This window comes from Nelumbo nucifera, chromosome 2 (genome assembly GCF_055504915.1).
Source record: "Nelumbo nucifera cultivar China Antique chromosome 2, China Antique-T2T, whole genome shotgun sequence".
NCBI classification, from domain to species: Eukaryota; Viridiplantae; Streptophyta; class Magnoliopsida; order Proteales; family Nelumbonaceae; genus Nelumbo; species Nelumbo nucifera.
Genome location: NC_142650.1, coordinates 102,924,731 through 102,948,987, shown reverse-complemented (window position 1 = coordinate 102,948,987; position 24,257 = coordinate 102,924,731). Strand labels below are relative to the sequence as shown.

The window sequence follows — 24,257 nt, the reverse complement described above, 5'->3', positions numbered from 1 at the left end:
TCTAAGGTTTATTGCAAAGTCACGTGCGTTTAGGGTTCATCGCAGAACTGAATGCGTATAAAATTCATCACAGGTTTAACTAGAATTTGTTTTAGACTTGTGTTGAGTGTAATTCTATCGCGATCGTGTGATAAATCGTGTGTTTATCGCGGGTGTGCGATGCATCATGAGTTCATCGCAGACGACCGATGAGTTGCAAGTTAATCATAAACGTCCATATGGTATTAATTTAATGTCTTATGTACTCTAAATGACTGAGCGAACACTATGTACCTATAAAACCATGGCTTCTCCATATGAGATTTTTGTTAGGCTCCATTTTCTTTTTGGTAAGTTACTTACCCAAGTAAATGCAGTTACTTGGGTAAGTTTTTCTTGGGAAACACTTACCCAAGTAAGTGTATTTACCAATGTTTTTTTATTTCCCAAGTAAAAAAGAAAATGACCATTTTAGCCATAAAAGTCTATTATTAAATGGGGCCTTTTTGTCCCATTTAAGTGTTGAAATCTTTCTCTCTGGGTGGGAAAGTTATTTACTCACCTAGGAGATGGGTATCCGTGGGTAAGTGATACCCAGGAAAATAAACTTTCCCTACTTCTCATATTAATCCAAAAAAAGAATATGATATTCTTAGTCAATGGGAACCAAAATTCTATTGACCAATTTTTTCCCTCTCAAAATCGAAAAAAATAAGAACGCCCCCTTTTCTAGATTTTATAACTGGAAGACTGGTTTAAGGGAGGTATAAAATTTAAGAAAACACCTAAACCTATAAAATGTAAATAATGTAACGTCTTTAACGTAATTTGTAGAAATCTTGACTTAACCTATCACAAATACAGATTAATGGACAATAAATAAGTAGATTTTAAAATTTATTTGATGTACTATATTATTTCCAATTTTGATCCAACCCACCCATCCACTTAATGGGTGGTGTATGGGTTGCACGAAAGACCATTTGGGTCCAGTTTAGGTGGGTGGACGAGTTGTGATGAGTACCCTTCCAAACCTAGACATTATCTTTCCAATCCTCCATCCAGGGCATTCCTGATTTGATCTCGTACTCTCCAATGTATTGTTGGGTTAGGTTTTGGTTAGTGGAGGAGTTGGTTTTCATTTTTAATCTGTACTAAACCCAATCCACCCTAGTTTTAACTTTGAGGCTTCACCTACATCATTCTCTTTGTTTTCTAAAAATAGAATTAAAAATTTTGAGGTATTAGCTCACCGTTCCCCAGTATTGAATAAATTCGTCCACCCAAGAATGAATCAGACTTCACGGAAATAGACCTTTCCTGGTCTTTTGGCCTTAATCCCTTCCCCTCTGTCTAGAAAGTTGAACCACAGTCACTCAGGAGTCGTGAATTTCCGGAGTGAGCCCATTCGCGGCTTCACCAGAAGGAGAACAGGATCGTGTGCCGTTTTGTTTTCACCGAATGATACTTCTGAAGGGTCTTCGATGTTAATTAAATTAACCTTCGTCCTTCTATCTCACGTCGCCATGGCGGAGGAGAGCAGAGAGAAAGTAGTACTCGCCGGTCTTCATGGAGCCATTGCCGGTGGCGTAGATGGTGACGGGGGAGAAGTACTTTCATTGCAGAAAGATTCTGTGTAGAGATGTCAATGGGGTGAGTTCAGAGAGGAGTTTGTAAATTATAGATCCTACCAGCATCTCTAAACATCTCAATCCATATCCGCCCAAAAACTCATAGCTGGGTTCTTCAGAATTCATTGATCGGCGGCAACTAGTTTCCTTGTTCAGCGCTGTTCAGAGAGAGAAGGGAAACCCTGAGCATTTTTTATCATTTTAACTCGGAATTTCAAATCCGTTAAAAGATGCAGAATTCAAAAATTAAAATCCGTTAAAAAACGGAATTTGAAAGCGATATCCCGAAACTTATCTCTGTGTTTGTGTGTTTTGCTGGGTAACTGAAACTTGTGGCTGTGGAGGTTTTTTTTTTTTTTTTTGTTTCATGGGGCTACACAACAGGGTTAGCCCATCCCCTTTCCCTTCGACGAGTCAGAGAACCTACCAACTAAAAACTCCAAAGATTTCTCTGTTGAATAAAAAAAAAAAAAAAACTCCAAAGCCCATAAATAATATAAATCATCTAGCTCCATTAACGCTTGTCTGAAATCAGAAAAAAATAAATATATGTATGGTTTGTATGCATTCTATCTGGAACAAGTACTGCAGATCCAGACTCGTAACAGTAACACAAACTCAGCTAGCGAGACTAAAAAACTCAATAATGGACTACAAAAACGTTATACTCAACAACTGCATCTCCGGTGTTAAGGTCAATAGTGTGGGTCTTCGCCTGAGCATAGCCACGAGCGAACCGGAAAAGCCCAGTCCCCCCGACCACCGGCATCTCTCTCACCTCGGAAAACACGGTGTTTCTTCCAAGGATGCTAAGTGTGCTTCCGTTGTATTTCCCGTGCGTGAAGGCATAGTTCAAGACCATTAACAAGCTCAAATCATCTAGTGATGCGGAGCTGTAGATCCCTTGAGCTCTTCCAACTTGCCTTGAGGTCGGCTCCGGAGTTTCAGTCAAGGGATCATCCATCACTACCACCAAGCCAAACTCTGTCAGTGATCTGTTGGTTGATGCTGCCGCTGCAACTTTGATGGCCGTCGGGTTGCGGCCGCTAACAATGTCATGAAAGTAAAAGTGAAGGTGGGTTATCTTCTCTCGCTTAAGCCCCAAAGTCTCCGGCAGCAGAGTTCGAGCAAAGCCTCGAGGTTTGCTACTTGCAGCTGCGACACCCAATGAGCAGAAGTAGGAGAAAAGGGAGAATGTTAAGAAAATAATCAAAGAAGAGATGGATTTGGCCATGGCGACAGAACTCAGAAGGGGATGGATTCTAGAGCTCCAAAACCAGAAGGGATGGAATGGCAAATTGATTTGTTGAGCTTCTTGTTTATATAAAGCGACGAAACGGGTCTTCTTAATTGTCCATGGATTTCTGAACAAATAAAATAATTTTTCGTGTTGTTTGGAACTGGACTCTTGACGTCTTGATCACATGACTGGTTTCATGGAAGATGGAAGAATATAGGTAAGAAAAGGTCGAGCGTGATCTGTCGGTCACGCTTCCTTTAGTCCCTCTTTAATTCAACTCTCACAGTAACCACAAACCTCTGTCATTATTGACTTCTTCTGTAAATTCGGTACCGTCCAAACACGTACATTGCTTTTAATAAAGGAGAGATTGGCCTCCCACTTTCTCTCCTGTTTTTTTCGTTTAGGCTTCCAAAGAATCAGCTGTTCGTTGATTCCAGCCGAGTTGGAATTGAGAACATCCACATCTCACCATGCTTTGATAACATCTTCCGTGAATAATAATGTATAAGTGCTGAAGATATTCTCAATGCATAGCTAAGCCCAATATATGGTCATTCAGGTTTGGCTGCCAAGATAATGTGAGATTCGAATTCGTTACCAGAAAAAAAAAAAAAAAGAATTCCATTCGAATTCGAATCTTGAACTAGAAAATTGAGCATAAGTTCAGCTTGATTTAAAAGCTCAAATGTTCGAGTTTGGGTCATCTCCGGTCTATTATAATTCAAGTTTTTTATATAAAAAATAAAAAATTATATATACAAAAATAAAAGGGAGAATGACTCTTCAGCCCAGGGTCAGAATTTTTAGACTTAAAGTTTGGGGTAAGTGTCATCGGAATTGATACTAATTCAAGGGTGAGCATTCTGTATAGAGTGGGGTTATTTGGCATTTTAAATGTCTGTAGATCTGTATTGAAATTCAAAAATCTGTAATGGGCCTGTCTGTATTTTTTCAAAATCATATATAAAAATTAAGAATTATAAAAATTACACATATATATATATATATATATCAATTAAACATAGGAATCTTACGAATTGAATTTCATTGGGCTCAGGCTCGGTTTTATTAACAAATGAACCTATGTGTTAGGTTTGAGCTCAATTTAAACTAAGGCAAATCAAACTTTTAATGACCTGAGCTCCAAAAAAGCTCACTTTGTGTCCACACCTAGTCAGTTAGAATAGAACTCAGCTACAAATTTAAGCAACTCTTCTCATTTCCTTTCCTTGCAAATGGACAATAGAACCATGGTTCTTTGAGTGGAATGAGAAAAGATGGAATGGAATGAGATGCGAAAGTGTAAAAATCTATAAAATAACAAAAATTTACTATTCATCATCTCCTACCTTTGAACAGTGCACAATTAAATTTCCGTGCAGCAGAAGCACGCACGCCCGCAGATCCCCCAAAAGTATCTCCCCAGCAGAAGCAACCATTGGATTAATGCTCTGAATCGTGTTTCCAAAGTAGTACGGATCGACGTTGAAAGGAGGGAGCTTTCTTGGTCGTGTGACCGAACGCCATAGCTGGGCGTAGAGAGACTAGAAGAATGAAATATCGACCGTTGGAATTCTCTGAATCGTGTTTCCGAAGTAGTACGGATCGACGTTGGAAGGAGGGAGCTTTCTTGTTCGTGTGACCGAACGCCATAGTTGGGTGCAGAGAAACTGGAAGAATGAAATCTCGACCGTCTGTTCAGCGGTTTCTGTAACTTGGGAGTTCGAAACGGCAGAGAACGCCATAGCTAGGCGCAGAGGGAGCTTTCTTCCCGTTGGGGTTCTGGTTATTATCACTTTGGGACCGCCTTCAGGGAATGGAAGCACCGCCTGCCGATCGCGAACGGGGAAGGGGAATCGAAGCACCACCTGGGGCATCGACAGAGAACATCACCTGAACCTCCTCCTGCTTCTGGGTTCAAACGGAGAAGGGGAGTGCGACCCCTCTAGCTCCTGCTGTAGCGAACGGTGAACGGGGAAGGGGAATCGAAGCACCACCTAGGGCGTCGGCAAAGAATATCACCTGAACCTCCTCTTGCTTCTGGGTTCGAACGGAGAAGGGGAGTGCGACCCCTCTAGCTCCTGCTTCTAGGTTCGAACGTCACTGTCATCGAACCAGCTCAAGCCATTCCACATTTGTCTTATCCCATCTTTTTCTTTCCCTCGAACCAAATAAAAAAAAAAATATATATATATATATATATATATATTTATAATTTTAAAATATTCTCCTTTTCTCATCCTCTCATCCTACAAACCAATCGGAATCTTAATAAGTTTTAGAACCGAAAGACTGGTTTAAGGGAGGTATAAAATTTAAGAAAACACCATATAATTAAACCTATAAATGTAAATAATATAATATCTTTAACATGATCCGTTAAAATCTTGATTCAACCTATCACAAATATTGATTAATGGACAATAATTAGATTTTAAAATTTATTTGATGTACTATTCTATTTCCAAATTTGACCCAACCCACCCATCTACTTGGTGGGTGGTGTATGGGTTGACAGACCATTTGGGTCCAGTTTAGGTGGGTGGACGTCTGGACGAGTTGTGATGAGTAACCTTCCAAACCTAGAAAATATATTTAGTAGGGCATTCCTGATTTGATTCTCGTACTCTCCAATGTCTTGCTGGGTTAGTGGAGGAATTGGTTTTCGTTTTTCAATCTGTAATAAACCCGATCGACCCTACTTCTAACTTTTAAGGCTTACCCTACATTATTCTCTTTGTTTTCTAATAATAGACATTAAAAAGTTTGAGGTATTAGCTCACCACCGTTCACCAGTTCTGAATAAATTCGTCCACCCAAGAATGAACCAGACTTAAACTGTTGAACCGAATGGTCAAACCAGTAGACGTACGGTTGACACCGGTTGGAATAATCTTAAACCTAACTCGGCCTATGTCAGATTGTACCACCATTTAACCAAAACTTTCTATTTGAATCATTTGGCTAGCAAATGCCAAATGGGGAACCGGATCATGATCAGAGCATTCTCTTCGTATTACAAATAAAGGGCTACCCTTCATTACCAGAAAAATAATAAATAAATAAAAGGTCTACCATGGAAGCAAAATATGACAGGATCCTCTGAGTAGCTATGGATGCTATGGATGAAGTAAGTAAACCAGTTTGGGAGATAAGGCTACTAGATAGGTTGAAAAATACTGTTCCCTGCTTGGAATGATGAAATGGAGCAAAATACATGGACCCATTATAAGCCGACAGCCAAGCTGCCACAGATTAAAAAAAGATTTTATGGGTTTCAACAACAATTATATGACATCCATATATACTTAAATTTTAATTTATTGTTATTAGGTCTACTATTTGTATGCTGATTAGAAGCCCACATCAATTGCCCTACCTAATAGCATCCCACAAAAGAATTTATTTAAATGGAGGATATATAATAACTATCTTCATGTATTTGTCACAATGTTTTGTCTAGTTATAAAATAATTAAACAAAGAAAAAGGAGACAAACTTCCTTGAAAAGAGGACTGGGCATCCACATTATGGCTCCGTTCATTTACTGGTATTTTCGTGGGGCTAAGTTGGTTAATTCGGTAGCAATAATTGACCAATTAATCCCTTGCGTTCTTATGTCACTATGTTGGGGGTTAACTTTGGCTGTTGCGGCTCAACAACATACGCTGTTGAGACGGTTTCTGGGTTGGGCACGTTGAGGGCAGTTCACCTATTCATTTACATGACTTGTAATTTATCCATTCTCATGGTAATGTGGCATTCTCAAAAATTCTCTCAACAGCAAAGGCTGTTGGCCCCCAATAGCTAAAGCTTTTCCCTATGTTGGGTTTTATGGTAAGCGAATTTTTTGAAGAATATTAGTTATTGATGCCCTCGGGGGTGGATAAGTTACTTACCTAGGCCCCGTTTGGTATCTCCTCAAGAGTGATTCTGGTGTTTCTTGTGATTCTTGAGACGAGAATCGTGTTTGGTGCGAACCCACTGCCTGATTCTCATTTGAATTGGGATGAGAAAACTCATCCCAGCATGCGATTCCGCGTAGTGAAAAACTCTCTCCATAGAGTCACAATTCTAGCACGCCTCCAATTCTCACCACAAAGCTTTAAGATTTACGAACACGTGTGCGGGTCTCACACGTGTTCATAAATTAAGATTTACTCCATAGAATCACAATTCTACGGAGCTCTTCTTTCTCTTCTTCCTTTCGACAGTTCTCCCTTTTTCTCCCAATTAAAAATATAGAAGAGAGAGAATAAAAACTAAAAGAATTGTTGTATTGCTTGACCTGTCGACCAAGCTAAGATAGGTATAGTATATATACACAAAGAACAAAAATAATAAAAGAAACTAAGAATAGAATAGGCAGTTGCCTATGTACAAAGATTGCTAATTAGTTCTCTTTCTAATTTAGTGGTTGCCAAATTTGTGTGAGAGCCTTCATTAGTAACTGATATTCTTGGAGGAGATCTTTCATTGGCAGTTGCTAAAGATTCTTTATTAGCAGCTGCTATTCTGGACTGAGAGCCTCCATTGGTATCTACCAGGCTTGTGGAATTACATTCTAAAGAGCCTTCCTTAATACGCCCCCTCAAGCGAAACTGGGTTGGAAGCATATGAAGCTTCGACCGAAGAAAATCAAACTAAACTGGAGGAATGAGTTTGGTAAAGATATCGACCAGCTGATCATCAATAGAAATATATCGAACATCCAGATTTTTACGGAGAATATGATCACGCAACAAATGAAAGTCCAATTCGATGTGCTTGGTACGAGCATGAAACACCAAATGCGCTACCAAGTACGTGACACTAATATTATCACAGTAAAGAATAAGCGGAACAAACTAATGAATGCCCAAATCTCGTAGTAAAGACTAAAGCCATAGTAGTTCTATTGTGGAGTTAACTAATGAGCGAAATTCGGCTTTAGTGCTAGAACGGGAAATGGTGGCATGTTTCTTTGCACTCCAGGAGATTAAATGAGACCCAAGAAAAATACCATAGCCGCCAGTAGATTGGAAGTCATCAGGGCAACCGACCCAATCAGCATCTAAAAAAACAACTAAATACCCAAGAGAATTAGATGCAAAAAATAGTCCATGCTCAAATGTGCCTTTGAGATAATGTTGAATGCGTTTCACTACCGTCCAATAATCATTGGTCGGGTTTTGAAGGAATTGACAAGACTTGTTCAATGCAAATGCCACATCTAGACGTGTAAGTGTAACATTCTGCAGGGCCCCAACAATGCTACGATACTGAGTAGGATCAGGAAGTGGGTCTCCCTAAAATTTAGACAATCTAGATGTGGGAGCCAGAGGCGTGGTCAAAGGTTTAGAGGCTGCCAAATTAGTTTTCTGTAGGAGATCCAAAATGTAACGACTCTGAGAAAGAAACAGTCTAGTGTTGTCTCGATGAGCTTTTGCTCCAAGATAATAGTGTAGAGATCTGAGGTCCTTAAGAGAGAAATTCCAAGACAAATCCAAAATGAGTTGAGAAACATGAGAAGTAGAAGAACCAATAACAATAATATCATCAACATATATAGAAAAATATTATTTTTGGTGTAGATGAAGAGAGAGGGATCACACTGAGAGCTTCTGAAGCCAAGATCATGAAGTATGCTACTGAGTCAAGAGAACCAAGTCCGAGGAGCTTGATGAAGTTCATAGAAAGCTTTTTTAAGCTTGAAGACATAATCTGGACATGTCTGATCCAAAAAACCCCGGGATTATTTCGTATAAATGTTTTCTTGAATAAATTGATTCAAGAAGGCATTGTGAATATCTAGCTGCTTAATGTCCCATCCTTGTGAGGTGGCCAAGGATAAAACCGTACGAACAGTGGTTGGCTTAACAACAGGGCTGAAAGTATCAGTGAAGTCGACACCAAGAACTTAAGAGAAACTCTGAGCTACTAGTCTGGCTTTGTACAGTTCCACAGAACCATCAGGTTTTCTCTTAATTTTGTAAACCCACTTAGAGCCAACAACATTCATAGAAGAATCAAAAGGAACAAGCTGCCACATACCATACTATATGAGAGCATGAAATTCAGATGCCATAGCAGTGCGCTAGTGAGCAGACTTGGATGTCTGAGAGTAGGAAGTTGGTTCTGGATCATTTTGACTACCATCTGCAAGTAGTCCTTCAGGTAAGGGATACCTTGTGGCAGTCTACGCATGGTGGGAACTCATGGAACGAGTAGTCATAGAATATGTCCGTACAATCGGAGCAAGAATAACAAGTGTGGTGTTGAGAATGTCTTGAATTAGTCGTGTTCTCTATCGCGGCTGAGCTGTCTAATTATTATCATGAGATAAAGATTCATTAGTATCAGTGGAAGATGAACTTGCAGTTATACTTTGTTTAAGAGACGAAGAATAAGGAGAGGAGATATCATTTTCTTGCGCATCGGTGATTGAAGGAACAAGTAGCAGGGTGATTGGTATTGAATTCAAAGGTTCAGAAGAATTCCTCTCTTGTGAGAGTCCTAGAAACTATTTCTCATCAAAAACCACATGCCTTGAAATAATTTCTTGTGAAGTGACCAGATTATAGCACTTGTACCCTTTATGAGAAGAACTATATCCAACAAAAATGCATCTAACAGATCTATAGTCCATCATGTGCTTGTTATATGGCCGAATAAAAGAATAGCAAACATAACCAAAACTTCATAATATAGAATAATCAGGTTTTTGACCAAACAACTTTTCATAAGTAGAGAGATTACCAAGTATTGGAGTAGGCAACTGGTTAATGAGAAACACTGCAGTTTCTGCTGCTTCAACCCAGAAGGATTTGGGGAGAGAGGAGAACACTAATAGAGAGAGTAGACTTAATAATATGCCGGTGTTTCCGTTCAACATTTCCATTCTACTCATGATTATGAGGACATCTCACCTTGTGTAAAATTCCTTCACTATCCAAGAAGGGGGATAATTTTCGAAACTCTCCTCCCCAATCACTTTGAACCATCTTAAGTTTAGTGGAGAATAGATCTATAGTCCATCATGTGCTTGTTACATGGCCGAATAAAATAATAGTAAACACAACCAAAACTTTGCAATATAGAATAATTAGGTTTTTGACCAAACAACTTTTCACAAGGAGAGAGATTACCAAGTGTTGGAGTAGGCAACCGGTTAATGAGAAAAACTACACTTTCTGTTGCTTCGACCTAGAATGATTTGGGGAGAGAGGAGGACGCCAGTAGAGAGAGAGTGGACTCAATAATATGCTGGTGTTTCTATTCAACATTTCCATTCTGCTCATGATTATGAGGACAACTCATCCTGTGTGAAATTCCTTCACTATCCAAGAAGGGGGATAATTTTCGAAACTCTCCTCCCCAATCACTTTGAACCATCTTAAGTTTAGTAGAGAATAGATTTTCAACATGTCTCTTAAATTTAACAAAAGCATCAAAAACATCTGATTTCCTTTCAAGAGGATAAATCCAAGAAAACTTTGAATATGCATCCATAAACAAAACATAATATTTATAGCCTTTTGTAGACAAAACTGGGGCGGGTCCCCACACATCTGAATAAATTAACTGTAGAGGCTAAGAGACATTACTAGAATAAATTGGCAAATTTAAACGATGTGCTTTGCCTAATTGGTAGGCCTCACAAACAAAACGATCATTCACATGTCCTAAATAAGGTAAACCAAATTTAGAAACTACTAATTCAACTATTTTCAATGATGCATATCCTAAGTGATGATGCCAATCCTGGAAAGAGGCTCTTTCTCCAACAAGTGCTTCAGCTGATTTTTCTCTGTCGCCATTGGCAACCGAGAACTGATAAAGTCCATCTCTACTGGGTCCTCTAAGTAAAATTCTCCCCATACAATCCTTCAATAAAAAGAAATCTGGGTGAAATTCAAATACCAAATTATTATCTCTTGTAAATTTGCTAATAGAGATCAAATTCTTTGTCAAGGCAGGAACATGATAAATATTTTTTAGATTAAACTAATAATGGTCATAATTTAATGAAGAAGAACCAATACTCTTAATTGTCAAACCTTCACCATTACCAACTTTCACTTGGTCCGCACCAAAAAATTCAGACTTATTTTGTAAGTTATTAGCATCTGGAGTCATGTGATGAGTTGCTCCACTATCAGGGTACCAAGCAGGGTCGAAATTAGTTGTTGAGCCATTGTAGGAAGACATACCACTATGAAACGCAGCTGTATGATCTGGAGAGGTTTTGTTATGTTCTCCTTGATACGAGAAGTCGTACCGTTTATAGCACTTGGTGCACCATAGCTAGGTTTGTTACATACTTGGTAGACAATTGTATTACCTCTACCTCGACCTTATCCTCATCCAGACTGATTGCCACGCTCCTTGCCTTTGCCGCGACCATAGTTCCCTTTATTGTTCTGAAACTGAGAATTATTATTGCTATTCTTGCCATTATTATTGTTATTTGCAACTATATTAGCATTGGGAGCTTCACTGTAAACATTATGCTGAACAAGCCACGATTCATGACTAAGAAGTAGACCAAGAACATCATTGATGCCTAACTGATCAGCATCAGTTCTATTATAATAGTAGTGATAAGAGATTCATATTCGCTTCCTAGTCCAGATAAAATGTAAAGAACAAGGTCTTCCTTAGCTACTGGTTCTGAAACAGCAAACAAATTGTTTAAAATAGTTTTTTCTTTCTGAACATACTCATTTATGGACATTGCTTGTCTTAAGATTCTATAGCTTTCGCCTTAGTTGTAGCACCCTAGATCGTGAGTGAGAAGAAAATGATCTCTCTGAGGCACTCCAGACTTCGGCAGCAATAGATAGTCCAACAACTTGGGCTAATACACCCTTTGTCAAAGATGCAAAAAAGCCAACTTAAAACGAGTTGGTCCAACTGTACCCATGAAGAATAGTTTGGGTTAAGAATTTTCTTACTACCATCATTGGGATTTTGGAATTTCCTTTGGTGGTGCCTTGGCCGAACCATCAATCAAGCCCATCAGTTTGTAGGCTCTGAGAACTGGCAGAAGTTGACCCCTCCATAGAAGAAAATTTTCTCCATTCAGCTTGATGGTGAGGTATTGAGAAGTGTTGGGAATGGAGTTCATGGCTGATGTAGTAGTCATGTTCTGAAGACCAGAGGAGTTGGAGCTCATAGCTTCAAACGAATCTGCACTGTGAGATTCCATAGGCTCTGGTACCAAGATAAAAATATAGAAGAGAGAGAATAAAAAATAAAAGAATTGTTGTATTACTTGGCCTATCGACCAAGCTGAGATGGGTATAGTATATATACACAAAGAACAAAAATAATAAAAGAAACTAAGAATAGAATAGGCAGTTGCCTATATACAAAGATTGCTAATTAATTCTCTTTCTAATTTAGTGGTTGTCAAATCTATGTGAGAGCCTTCATTAGTAACTGCTATTCTTGGAGGAGATCTTTCATTGGCAACTGCTAAAGATCCTTTATTAGCAGCTGCTATTCTAGACTTAGAGCCTTCATTAGTAACTGCCAGACTCTATGACATACATACACAACAAAGGCAAGGCTTGACAACATGTCAGAGACAAAATAATTTACAGTATCAACTTGAAGTGTCCAACATGACAAGACACAACATTCTCTATAGGACTGAGGGATCATAGCTTAGAAGAAAGGGGGGAAATAGGAAATGAAAACCAAAAAATATTACTCATCCATCCAAAGAAAATATTCTCTCTTGCTTGGTTGTTCAGATTGTCCTTTTCAATCTTTTACTTGATGGGGGAGGAGCTGGAAGATAAAAAATTTGGATTCATCTTTACCTCCTTTCCCTTTGTCTTTCTATCGGACATTAATCTCTCAGTAATAGGAAAAGAAAAAATAGGACTCAAACTTCTAGTTATGGTTTAAGCTCTGTTTTTGTGGCAAAGAGATGAAAATTACAGCAAATAAGAATTAGGTAAAATTTCCAACTTGGCCACCATTAATCTTAAGACTTTGTACTTACAACCTTAGTAGGCCCCATATGGTTGGGATTAAGTCTACATTGAGTTGTACATCGTACTAATAGCCTAAAGATACTAAATTTCCAATGGCCTTTGCTTCGATTAAAGATTTAGTTTATTTGGCTCTGTTCTGAAAACATGGAACTTCACTATTTTTTAAACTCCACAATTAGGTTGTGTTTAAGCAACTAGGCAAAAATTTAGAGTTCCAGAATTGGCAAAAATGTTGGATTGGAACCACTAAATTCTATTTCTGCCCCCAAATACCATGAACCCAAAATCCCAAACATGGCGTTAGAGTTTTAATAGGATAATTGAAACTAGGTATGCAATAAATGAAGAGGATAAATAGTGTTCAAAATTCAGCTTTGATAGCTAAAGAGAAACAATCCACTGTTGAGAATAAGCCAAGAAATGGAAATAAAAGGCTTGAAATGGAAGTCTATGAACAAATAAGTCCTTGTATCAAATAATTAAAAACGCATCAAAAGGAACTTAAGAGTTTGAGTGAGGACAATTACCATTTACTGATGTCTTGTTCCTCTATTGCAGCTCTATGGGGTTGGATTTTTGGGCTGTTTGAGATTAGGTGGACCTGCCATCTAATATTACTTTGTTGTTCAGTCTGTCTACTTTTGAGTGGCACACAAAGAGAGGGAGAATTATGTGGAAGGGTATTAGAGCAGCAATCTTGTGGACTGTCTATGAAGAAAGAAACACCAAAATTTTTTCTGAAAAGGAAAGGAGTGTGTCAGAAGTAAAGGACTGTGTACAGAAAAGGGAAATTCAATGGTTGAAAACATTAAACTAGTTAGGGATAGAGCACTTGCTTATTGAAGGGGACTCTCAAGTGGTGGTGAGATGGCTGTTGAATCTGGACTGTGATTTGGGGCTATAGAGACCTCCTTAAAAGAGTCAAATGGCTAACAAGAAATATGGCAGTTAGAGTCCAGTGGGTAAGTAGATCAGCAAACTCTATGGCTGATTCACTTGCTAAAGAGGCGGTTTTTTGGGACTCTTTATTTTGGGCTACCTTGTAATCATGTTCATCTGATCTTGTAATGTTGCAATCAATCTTAAAGGAAATGTCATATCTCATGCCTTTCCTTGGGTCACTTGTAACTCTTATTTTCTGAATTAATAAAATATTTATCCATCGATCATAAAAAAAATAACTTAAGAGTTTAAAGAAACCATGTAATACTCAATCACTCCCTATAATTTCTCTTCAGTATATTTTAAGATCTAAGATCCACCCACCAAAGAATAAGAAAAAAGAAAAAAAAGATAACCATTCATAACTAAAATTAACCTGTTGATTGTTAATTAGGAAATACTGATAATACCATTTAATGACAACTTCCATCTACAGCATCAATAAGAATTGATCTGTTGCAAGTTTAAGGATCTAGAAAAACCAGGGAGAGGCTGACGCAGCGTGGAAGCAATGGAAAACCGGAGCTGGCTATGCAAGCACCGGGCGAACCTAGTTTCTAGCGAAACTACACGATTTCTCTAGGAGAGAGAAAAGGTGGCGAAAATTGAAGAGGAAATCTGAAGAAATTCTGAAATATAATGTGTTATTAACTAGAAAATAGCAGTATTTATAATACATCTGGAAATTGTAAAAGAACTAGGAAAGAACAACTAAGATAGATATCAAAACATCTAATCTGCTAGGATTCTTCTTGACTTGATCTCCACCGTCCGATTTCCATGGATCTTATCCATGCATGAGTTATCCTAATCTTGGAATATCTTGAACTCTTGGTTTCTTGGATGATTTTGGATTCTTGAATTCTTGATTTATCTTGGATTCTTGAATTCTTGATTTATCTTGAATTCTTGAATTCTTGATTTATCTTGGACTCTTGAATTCTTGATGTATCTTGGACTCTTGAATTCTTGATGTATCTTGAATTCTTGAATTATCTTGGATTCTTAAATTCTTGATGTATCTTGGACTCTTGAATTCTTGAATTATCTTGGATTCTTTGAGTTCTTTGGCTTATCTTGAATTCTTCCTATGAGCTATCGCCCATATGATGAGATGGGCCTCCATCATTCTCCCCCACTTGGAAAAAACTCGACCCCGAGTCGTGGCTAGGGTATGCGAGGGTCGTCTATGGTAGGTAGCGATGAAGGTCAGCAAGTATTAAAGCACTGGGAAATTGTGTAGTAGCTCCCCCTAAGAAATTGTTAACATAGATTGCAGACGCTCTCTTATCACATATACGGTAGGCTGACCAACATGAATGAAGTGTTTTGGCCGCTTGCTCAACATCAATTCCCTTCCCCGATTGTATCATCCAATAAAGGGTTTGTTTTTTATACGGCCTTAGACCACACATGAGTGTTTTTGGGGGATCCATTTCCTCCAGATTGTATGTATCTGTAGTATAGACAAGCTTATTTAGAGCTGACTTTGAGATAACTTGTTCATCGTTACTTTGCTTAAGATGTTGCCCCCCCCCCCCTTTCTTCGTTTCAAAAGAGGCAAAAGTGTTGCAGTTTCATCTGAATCACCCTCTAGGCTTAAGGAACGTTTTCGCTTGTCAAGATCCTTCGGGATAACTTCACCTTCTGATATGGCTTAATTTTCAGCAATTTGAAAAGAGCCGAAAGAAGACAAAGAGTAGAATCGAAGTATGAAGGAACTTCTAACTTCCACGAAGACTTATCACCCTCAATGAAAATGGAACTGTGAATGTGAAAGCTTACACACAGTACGATTTCTTGCATCAAACTAAGGTCTTCTGGCATAGCTACACATCAACCACAAACCTTAACCTTTGAAGAATTTACAAGGGGAATTATGATTCTAGTACCAAGAACAAAATCAATGTGATGTTGTATATCTCGCATGGGTGGGAATTCATGTGGTAACTCATTTGGAACTGCATCATGGAACTCATCAAGTAGTCCCTGCACTTCTACTGGAATTTTATTTTCCTCCAGTGTTTTGTTCATATTTTCTCCCTTCAAGCAAATGTACCTCACGGGTATCCTTACATTATTTTACAAATTCAGCATGATGATGGGTAATAGTAAGGAAATTTTTCTCATTTGCTTTTGGGGCCTTTGTAATATTCTTTTCAACCATGGGTAACAAAGTATAACGTATACCCTCTTTTTCAAGTTGGTAGGTATTCTTCCTACCCATGTGCCTTGCATCTGTATCAAATTGCCAAGGCCTCCCTAACAAAATATGGCAAGCATTCATATCTACAATATCACAATATACTTCATCATGATACTTACCAATGGAAAAAGGTACCTTGTAGCGTTCCTCCACTCGTACGCTGCCTTCTTCCTTCATCCACCCAATTGTATATGGGTTTGGATGTTTTTCAGGATGTAATTGTAACTTTTGTATGATATCCCTGCAAATAATATTTTCTTGACTGCCACTATCAATAATTAAATCAAATAATTTACCCTTGACAGTACATCTAGTATGAAACAATCTGTGCATTTGAGAAGTATCTTTATTTTTCTGGGACAACATTAATTCTCACAACACAAGTATACTCTTCATGTTCGTATGGACCCTCTTCATCTTCCCCATCAGGTCCACAGTATACTTCCTCCTCCACATCTTCTTCCTCCTCCCTTTCTACCATATTAATTGCCTTCCTCCTGGGACAGTCACTGGATCTATGCCCAACCTCATTACATTTAAAGCATTTAATAGGAACAGGCTTTGCATAAGGATTACTGGGTTTAGGAGGGTTGGAAGGGTTACCTCGAGTATGTCCTCCTGTAACAACCTTACCGGCGTTATTTGTACTTGCCGGGTGAGAAGGCTGAGCTGCCGGGACTGATTTGTTCCTGTTGACAGTTGCTGGTCTGTTGTCGCTCTCGCTGTATCGACGATAATTATCACTACGTGCCTTATCTTGGAACATCAATTCTGCTTTCAAGGCTAGGTTCCTTGCTTCCTGCACACTAAGAACCATCTGTATACCAATTTTATCTCTGATGGACGGTCTTAAACCGCTTAGATAACAGGCTGTCTGCTGGTTATCACTTTCAGATAATTGATTTCTTTCAACTAATCTCAAAAATTTAGATGTATATTCATTAACACTACGAGAACCTTGCACACACCGCTGGTAAGATTCAAACATGTATTGTTTATAATCTGGGGGTAAAAATCTACCTCTTATAAGTTGTTTCATGCGCCTCCAGGTTCGAACAGGACCCCTTCCTTCTCTGATCCGGGTCTCTCTTAGGCATTCCCACCAAACAGATGTGCCTCCCTTTAATCGGAAAGCTACCAGTTTTACCTTTCGTTCCTCTGGTATCTCTATGTACTCAAAGAATCTTTCGACTTCTGTGATCCAATCTAGAAGTCCCTCTATGTCAAGATCTCCACTAAAAGTAGGAATATCTACCTTGAGTTTAAATTCATCATTATTCCTACGGGGATTGAAATTACCTTGATTGTGCCAATTTCTACCATTCTGTCGTTGCCGGGAAGAACTGGAGCACCACCAAATTCGAAATCATCATCACTGTCATCGTCAAGAATTGGACGTCGGGACGCAGTAACGGCGGGTGGTCTGTCGTGGTTGTCTCCTTCGATCTGCTATGGATTTTCCCGATTCCGTGGGACAACCTCCCGTAACAAGGTTTGCAGTTGCTCAGTCACCTCTGCCAACTGCCGTTCGATGTTACGTGTGGTTGTACGCTGTTCTTCGATTGCTCTCCAAACAGCTGGAAACCCCTGATCTCCGTCACGGGGTGGGTTGCGACTGCTACCGTCTGGGTTGGACATGACTGGGCGAATTCCCTGCTCTGATACCACCTGACGCAGCGTGGAAGCAATGGAAAATCGGAGCTGGCTATGCAAGCACCGGGCGAACCTAGTTTCTAGCGAAACTATACGATTTCTCTAGGAGAGAGAAAAGGTGGCGAAAATTGAAGAGGAAATCTGAAGAAATTCTGAAGTATAATGTGTTATTAACTGGAAAATAGCAGTATTTATAATACATCTGGAAATTGTAAAAGAACTAGGAAAGAACAACTAAGATAGATATCAAAACATCTAATCTGCTAGGATTCTTCTTGACTTGATCTCCACCGTCCGATTTCCGTGGATCTTATCCATGCATGAGTTATCCTAATCTTGGTATGAATCTTGGATTATCTTGAACTCTTGGTTTCTTGGATGATCTTGGATTCTTGAATTCTTAATGTATCTTGGACTCTTGAATTCTTGATGTATCTTGAATTCTTGAATTATCTTGGATTCTTTGAGTTCTTTGGCTTATCTTGAATTCTTCCTATGAGCTATCGCCCATATGATGAGATGGGCCTCCATCAGAGGCCTAATAGACGACATGATTGAAGTACTGATAAATGATTTGAGGCCTCATAATTTGACAATGGATATGATACAAAATAGAATTATAGAATGGATAATTAGATATGGTACATGAACAGGAATCATATAACCTACCCAATAAGCTAGAACTTCAAGGAAAGCAACTTAACCAAAGCTTCAGCCCTCTAAAAGGGCCCTTAGTTGAGTTGAGTTCAGTTGCATATCCCATTAAGCAGTCAATAACAAAAGGGGGGCCAAATAACTAGGAAAAGCACAAATCAAATAGCCTTTTCTTCTACCAATAACAATCATAATGCTTTATGAATGATAATATAAGATGAAACCCTTGCTGTAAGGCAATCTAAAGTAGGGAACAAAAATAGTCAATGCATTACCGAGATTAAGAAAATATAACCCAAAGTCACAAATCCTTGTTCTCACTCCACAATTCAAATAGATCCTAATTTCGCCTATTTACAAAGCCAGCAATTAACTCATAAGCCAAGGTTTTAGATTAATTATTGTACTTCTAGAATATCGAACATAAACATTTAGTTTGATTTTCAGTAATTATTTTCAAATTTTTAAAGGTCTTTTGTACAACTAAACCAGTGCGATGCACGGGTTTTGTTAATCAAGAATGAAACAATCATGACTTATAAACAAATTAAAAGAATCAAAATAATGGTCTGATCAAATTGATAAAAAAATTAAAATAAGCTATAATAAGAATGTCCAAAACAAAGGCAATTGCATAGTTTATGGAAATAACCATAAACAATATATTTCATGGAAAAGAAATACTGTTAATTAATATAATACCATCAATTAATAAATTCACTATTAAAAATATCATCAAATACTGTAATCATTAAATCCTGTAATTATTTTTAATATGTTTTTAATAAATACTGTATTTATTAAAATACTGTTAATTATTAACATTATATAATTATTAAAAATATTGATAACTAATAAATACATTATTTTTAATAAATACTTTTTATTAATAATGATACTGAAAACACTGTTAATTAATAAATAGAGTAATTACTAAAATACTATAATTATTAATACCGTTTTTAATAGATACTGCTAATGAATAAATACATTATTAAAAATACTATTAATTATACTGTAATTATTAAAATAATGTATTTATTGAAAATAAAGTTAATTAATACCATCAATGAAACAAACCTAATAAGAAGATGTTGTTAAAGGAGACGGTAGAATGGAAACATCTCTGCCTTTGAAGTTTCACCACAAAGGAAGAAAAGATAAAACATGCATGGGAGTCTAAGGGTTTGTAGAAAAGTTATTTTGAAGTTTTCCTATAAGAATGAAGATAAAATGCCTCTACTTTCACTTTATTTCACACCCATTTCATTAGTGTATATATATTATTTGTATTTGGTAAGATATGATAATATCTTCGATTTATGTTTTCATATTTTGCAAGCAAATAATCCTTATCAGGTAGTCACATTTGGTGAGAACACCAAGTCAACACTAAATAATTTTTTTGTCACCTATCCCCTATGTATCCCCATCCTATCTTCAAAATGATTCAAAATATCATTTTAACATAGTTGTCAGAATATTTATTGAGTGCTTGTAAGGGTGTGCCTACTTGAGGGCTTTCATGCAATAATTTTTTTTTTTATGTTGAAAAACACACACATACACATGCAAATATGAAGTTAAATCGGGCTCGGGGCGGGCCAGGTTGGTAAAGGCCACTACCTTAACTCAATTCAAAGATAAGTCATGAGGTTCATAATTTTCAGCCCTAACTTGGACTTCAACACAACCCAACCCTACTTTTTTGGGCTGAGTTCAGGCTAACCTGGCCAAATTGTAGCCCTAATTTTCTGTATACTTCTTTGCATTTAAATATTGTCAGATATTCTCTCTAGGCTTGGATTAGCAAATCTCTTGCAAGTTGTAGTAACATCAACTACCACTCAATCCTTCTTAGAAAAGTTGCGATATCTTGTTTAAGCCTCATTTTAGAAAGGTCTAAACCAGGTCCAAAATTTTGGTACGTATTGGGCCGTATCGGCCGGTACATATCATATCAGGGGCTTCTTGATATGCCCCTATAGGGGTTGTTTCAGTGTTTAACCCGGTTCAAGGGGTAGGCAGACCTTAAACCAACCACTCTGAACCAAATATAAAAAATTAAAAAAATAAGAAAAATCAGCTTCGATACAGGCCGATACGCCCCATATCGATATTTTGAACCTTGGGTCTAATATTTAAAGAGTAGAGAACCACAATGGCATCAGACTATTAAATGGATATCTATCAGAGTTTCATTTATCTACAGACTTTTATGCTTATTACTCCCTCTTCTTGTACTTTTGTTTGGCACTTCAATTTTCTTTTTCTTTTAGCATATCACTTGTACTAGGTGAGATTGGATCAATGCCCATATAAAAGAAGGTTAAGCCCAAACCCACTTAAAGAGCTTAGGTTGGGGCCTCAAATTGCCCACTAGATATCTGAAAAGGACAGACATCGGTCCAGACCAGATTCAATGATTCATTCAAATACAGTTTCCTCATTTGTGGGTTATGCAAGTATGGAAGCCTTAAAAGAAGCATTAGAACTATTGGGAAAAATAGGTGAGAAAAGGTGCTTCTTACTGTTGTTATTTCCAACACATTGATGGATACTACGACCAGAGGAACTCTATAATGGGCTTCAAGAGAGGGGAGTGTGAAGAAAGCTCTTGACATTCATTTCATGTGGAGGTTTTGAGTCAATGAATTCATTTAGTGGCTGAGATTTAAAAATATTCTAAGTTCTAAGCAATTAAGAGGATAAATCATTTCACAAGGAGAGGCTGATGACAGGGGTGTAAATGGATCGAATTTGAATTGGATCAGGCAATATTTGAATTTGAATCTGATATCCAAATTTGATTCGATATCTAACAAATATTGAAAATTAATATCCGAATTTAAATCCAATTAAATATTCGAATATTCAATTCGATTCAACTTTGATTAATTAATTATTTAGATAATTAATAAATATTTTATTGATATTAAGTATATAAATATATGTTTTATTTATGTAACTTAACTATTATATATAAATTATATAAAATAATTTATATATTATATATAAGAATTAAATAATCGGTCAAATTCGGATATTTATCGAATCGAATCAAGTCATATCTGAATTCGAATCCGATTAACTATTCGAATACCACTGACACCCCTAGCTGATGAAGCTTGTATATCCTGATCAAGCCTATTGCCTAATAGTTACGATTGTCCCTTAATTAGTGTAGTGAGGAAATTCTAGTAGAAGAACCATTCCCATTCATATTTCTACCAATGACTTGTGCATTTACTAATATTTGTTGTACGACCAATGACTTGTGCATTTATTAATATTTACTTTTCATTTATCCACTTATGTATTTACCATCAAGGCCCGTTCGCTTTTCGGTAAGTTACTTATCTAGGTAAATGCAGTTACCTGAGTAAGTTTTTCCTAGGAAACACTTACCTGGGTAAATGCATTCACCCATGTTCTTTTATTTGTCATGTAAATAAGACAATGACCATTTTAGCCATAAAAATTCATTATTAAAAGGGACATTTTTGTCTCATTCAAGTGTTGGGAACTTTCCCCCCTAGGTGGGAAAGTTATTTACCCGGGTAAGTGATACCCAGAAAAATAAACTTTCCATGCACGGTCCCTACATAAATATGAAAAAAGAACATGAGATTCTTGGTCAATGGAAACCAAAATCCCATTGACCAACTTTTCCCCTCTTAAAATCCGAAAAAAGAACACCCCGCAAGATTTTTACCAAAGTTCAATGTATTGAAACATCCCAATACTTCTACGTTCAAATGGGTATTATTGCATATCAATATGGCCAATACCCATTAATTTTTTTTATTATTTTTTATTTTATACGTACTAAATGGTCTCACCCATCATTTTAAAGTTTTAAAATAAAAAATAATAATAATAACTATATACCGATGTATCTAAGCAAATCTAAATATACTGATACTGTTACAATACACCGATATTTTAATCTTGAATATTCCTAATCTAAGTTCTAAGCAAGCAGTATGTATAGAATGACAAGGAGAATAAGTTATTCCAACAAACAGTGAGTAAAAAGGTTGCTTTCAGGTTTCATTTTACTGAGTGCCTTGATTAAGGGTTATATTTGAGTGGGACTTTGGACTTTGGAGTGTGATTTACTCTTTGAATTAAGGCTCAAATGGATGAAGAAATTCAAGGGGCGTGTCTACAAGTCATTTAATGGGGTTGATTTTTGGTGCATACGCTTTCAACATGTCAATCCTCTGAATGAGGAACAGGCATAAGTTATGGAAGAAGAGCCCCCAATGTGTCCCAGACCTAGGACCTAAGGCACTCCCACGTACCCATAGAAAAGCTTGATCAGAGGACATCAAATCAATCATATTGCTTATTACTCCACTAACACCACCAACGAGAGACTAAACAATTCATCCCACTACTTAATTAATACCCACTAAAATGTTCTGATTAGTCAGATAAGGTGCAATCAAGCTCTGATTGCCATTTAACAGCACATATCTTATCTTCCACTCAGTTTACATGGTGGACAACAAGTGGACGACCTAATCTGCAAATCTTTTAGATGAAACAATAAGATCAATGGTCAGGATTTCCTTTTCTCCTTTCTGTATTATAGTTTGTGGAAACGTCTGCACCAAGCACCAATATTCAGGTATTTAAAACTGATGAACAAGGTTTTGAAGGAACTGAAGTGAAAGCTTTGGCTAGATGTAATTGAAATAGAAGCTATAATGGGCTCGTTTTCAGGACAATTTGTTCCAGGTTTGGCCCTCACCCTCCTGGGTCTATGGCACACCCTCAATACCATCAAAGCTTACAGTCTCAGAGGCCCAACTGGTTTTAGCTCAAGGTTTTGGTACCCATTCAACAGCTCAATTTTCAGCATCAAACACCTGGAACTAATCTTCATCTTCTCCTTCTCTCTATTTGCCATTGCGCTTCAAGTCCTGGACTATCCTCTTCTGCATCTCTCTTTCAAGCTCAGCAACTTTGAGCATGCAACCGTGTCCCTGCACCTCGCCATCTACTCAGGCGTTGCACTGGCCGTCGAGTTCACACATTCACTTGAGAACTTAACAGGGCTGGTTGGAGTACTTGTGGCCTCTGTATTTGGGCAGGAGCTGTTCCTACTCCATCTCCACTCAGCTGAACACGTTGGGCTTGAAGGCCACTACCACTGGCTTTTGCAGCTTATTGTGTCTGTGTCTCTTGTTGCAGCCATGGCCGCAACTAGCAACCCAAGAAGCTTCGTCGCCGCGCTCGTTCTTTCGCTCTCGGTGGTTCTTCAGGGATGTTGGTTTATGAACATGGGAGTAGTGCTATGGGTTCCCCGGTTTGTTGCAGAAGGCTGCAGTGTCATGAGGTTGGCTCGATTGGGTGGAGATGATGAACTGCATGCAGTGATCACATGTGGAACTGAGGATGCAGTTTTAAGGGCGAAAGCATTGGCCAACCTGCAACTCAGTTGGATAGTTGCTGCAATATTGATATTGGCAGCATGTCTTTGCCTGAAACTGGCTGGAAAAGGTATACAAAGGAATGGATCAACCGACAGTGAGCAGCTTCTTAGTGGAGGTGTGCTTGTGGGTAGGATATCTATAGTCATTGACACATCCAAGCAAGTCCATACATCCCTAGTCAATTTAGTAAGTTGAGCTCCGTTTTGTTCAATCCACATCCAAATGCTCATTAGAAAGCTTTTGAAGTTTTGATCAGTGTGTTGTTATCTCCTTTACTTTCCTTCTCTAAATAAGGGTCTTCCTTTTAGTACTCTCTTTTCTTTATTGAACATTTCTTTGGTTTCTGAGCTCATGGACTGGGAAGCTTGATCCCAACCCAAAAAGAAAATTAAGTTGGGTTGGGTTGGTTATGGTTGAATGCAGGACTGTCAATGGTCCGGATATTGGTCCAATCCGATTCGATCCAGTATGAATCCATTATAGATAATAGATCAGGTCAAATACACGAATACTTTGGAC

At 37.8% G+C, this 24,257-nt stretch overlaps 1 protein-coding gene and 1 pseudogene across 2 annotated transcripts; one reads left to right on the top strand and one right to left on the bottom strand.

Annotated features, from left to right (window-relative positions):
* Positions 1–2,102: 2,102 nt before the first annotated feature.
* Positions 2,103–4,966, bottom strand: LOC104587476 (dirigent protein 2 pseudogene; annotated as a pseudogene). The gene is made up of 2 exons (XR_016081923.1): positions 4,203–4,966; positions 2,103–3,418 (listed from the first exon to the last, which is right to left on the bottom strand). The product of XR_016081923.1 is annotated as a dirigent protein 2 pseudogene (transcript).
* An 18,003-nt stretch (positions 4,967–22,969) lies between these two features.
* LOC104587477 (transmembrane epididymal protein (DUF716)) lies at positions 22,970–24,046 on the top strand. The gene has a single exon (XM_010245105.3). The coding sequence runs from the start codon at positions 23,010–23,012 to the stop codon at positions 23,931–23,933; it is 924 nt and encodes a 307-aa protein (XP_010243407.1). The 5' UTR covers positions 22,970–23,009; the 3' UTR covers positions 23,934–24,046.
* The last annotated feature ends 211 nt before the right edge of the window (positions 24,047–24,257 follow it).

Bases quoted from the DNA above. Each gene is read 5' to 3' on its own strand.
- LOC104587477 (XM_010245105.3), top strand. From the start codon at position 23,010: ATGGGCTCGTTTTCAGGACAATTTGTTCCAGGTTTGGCCCTCACCCTC.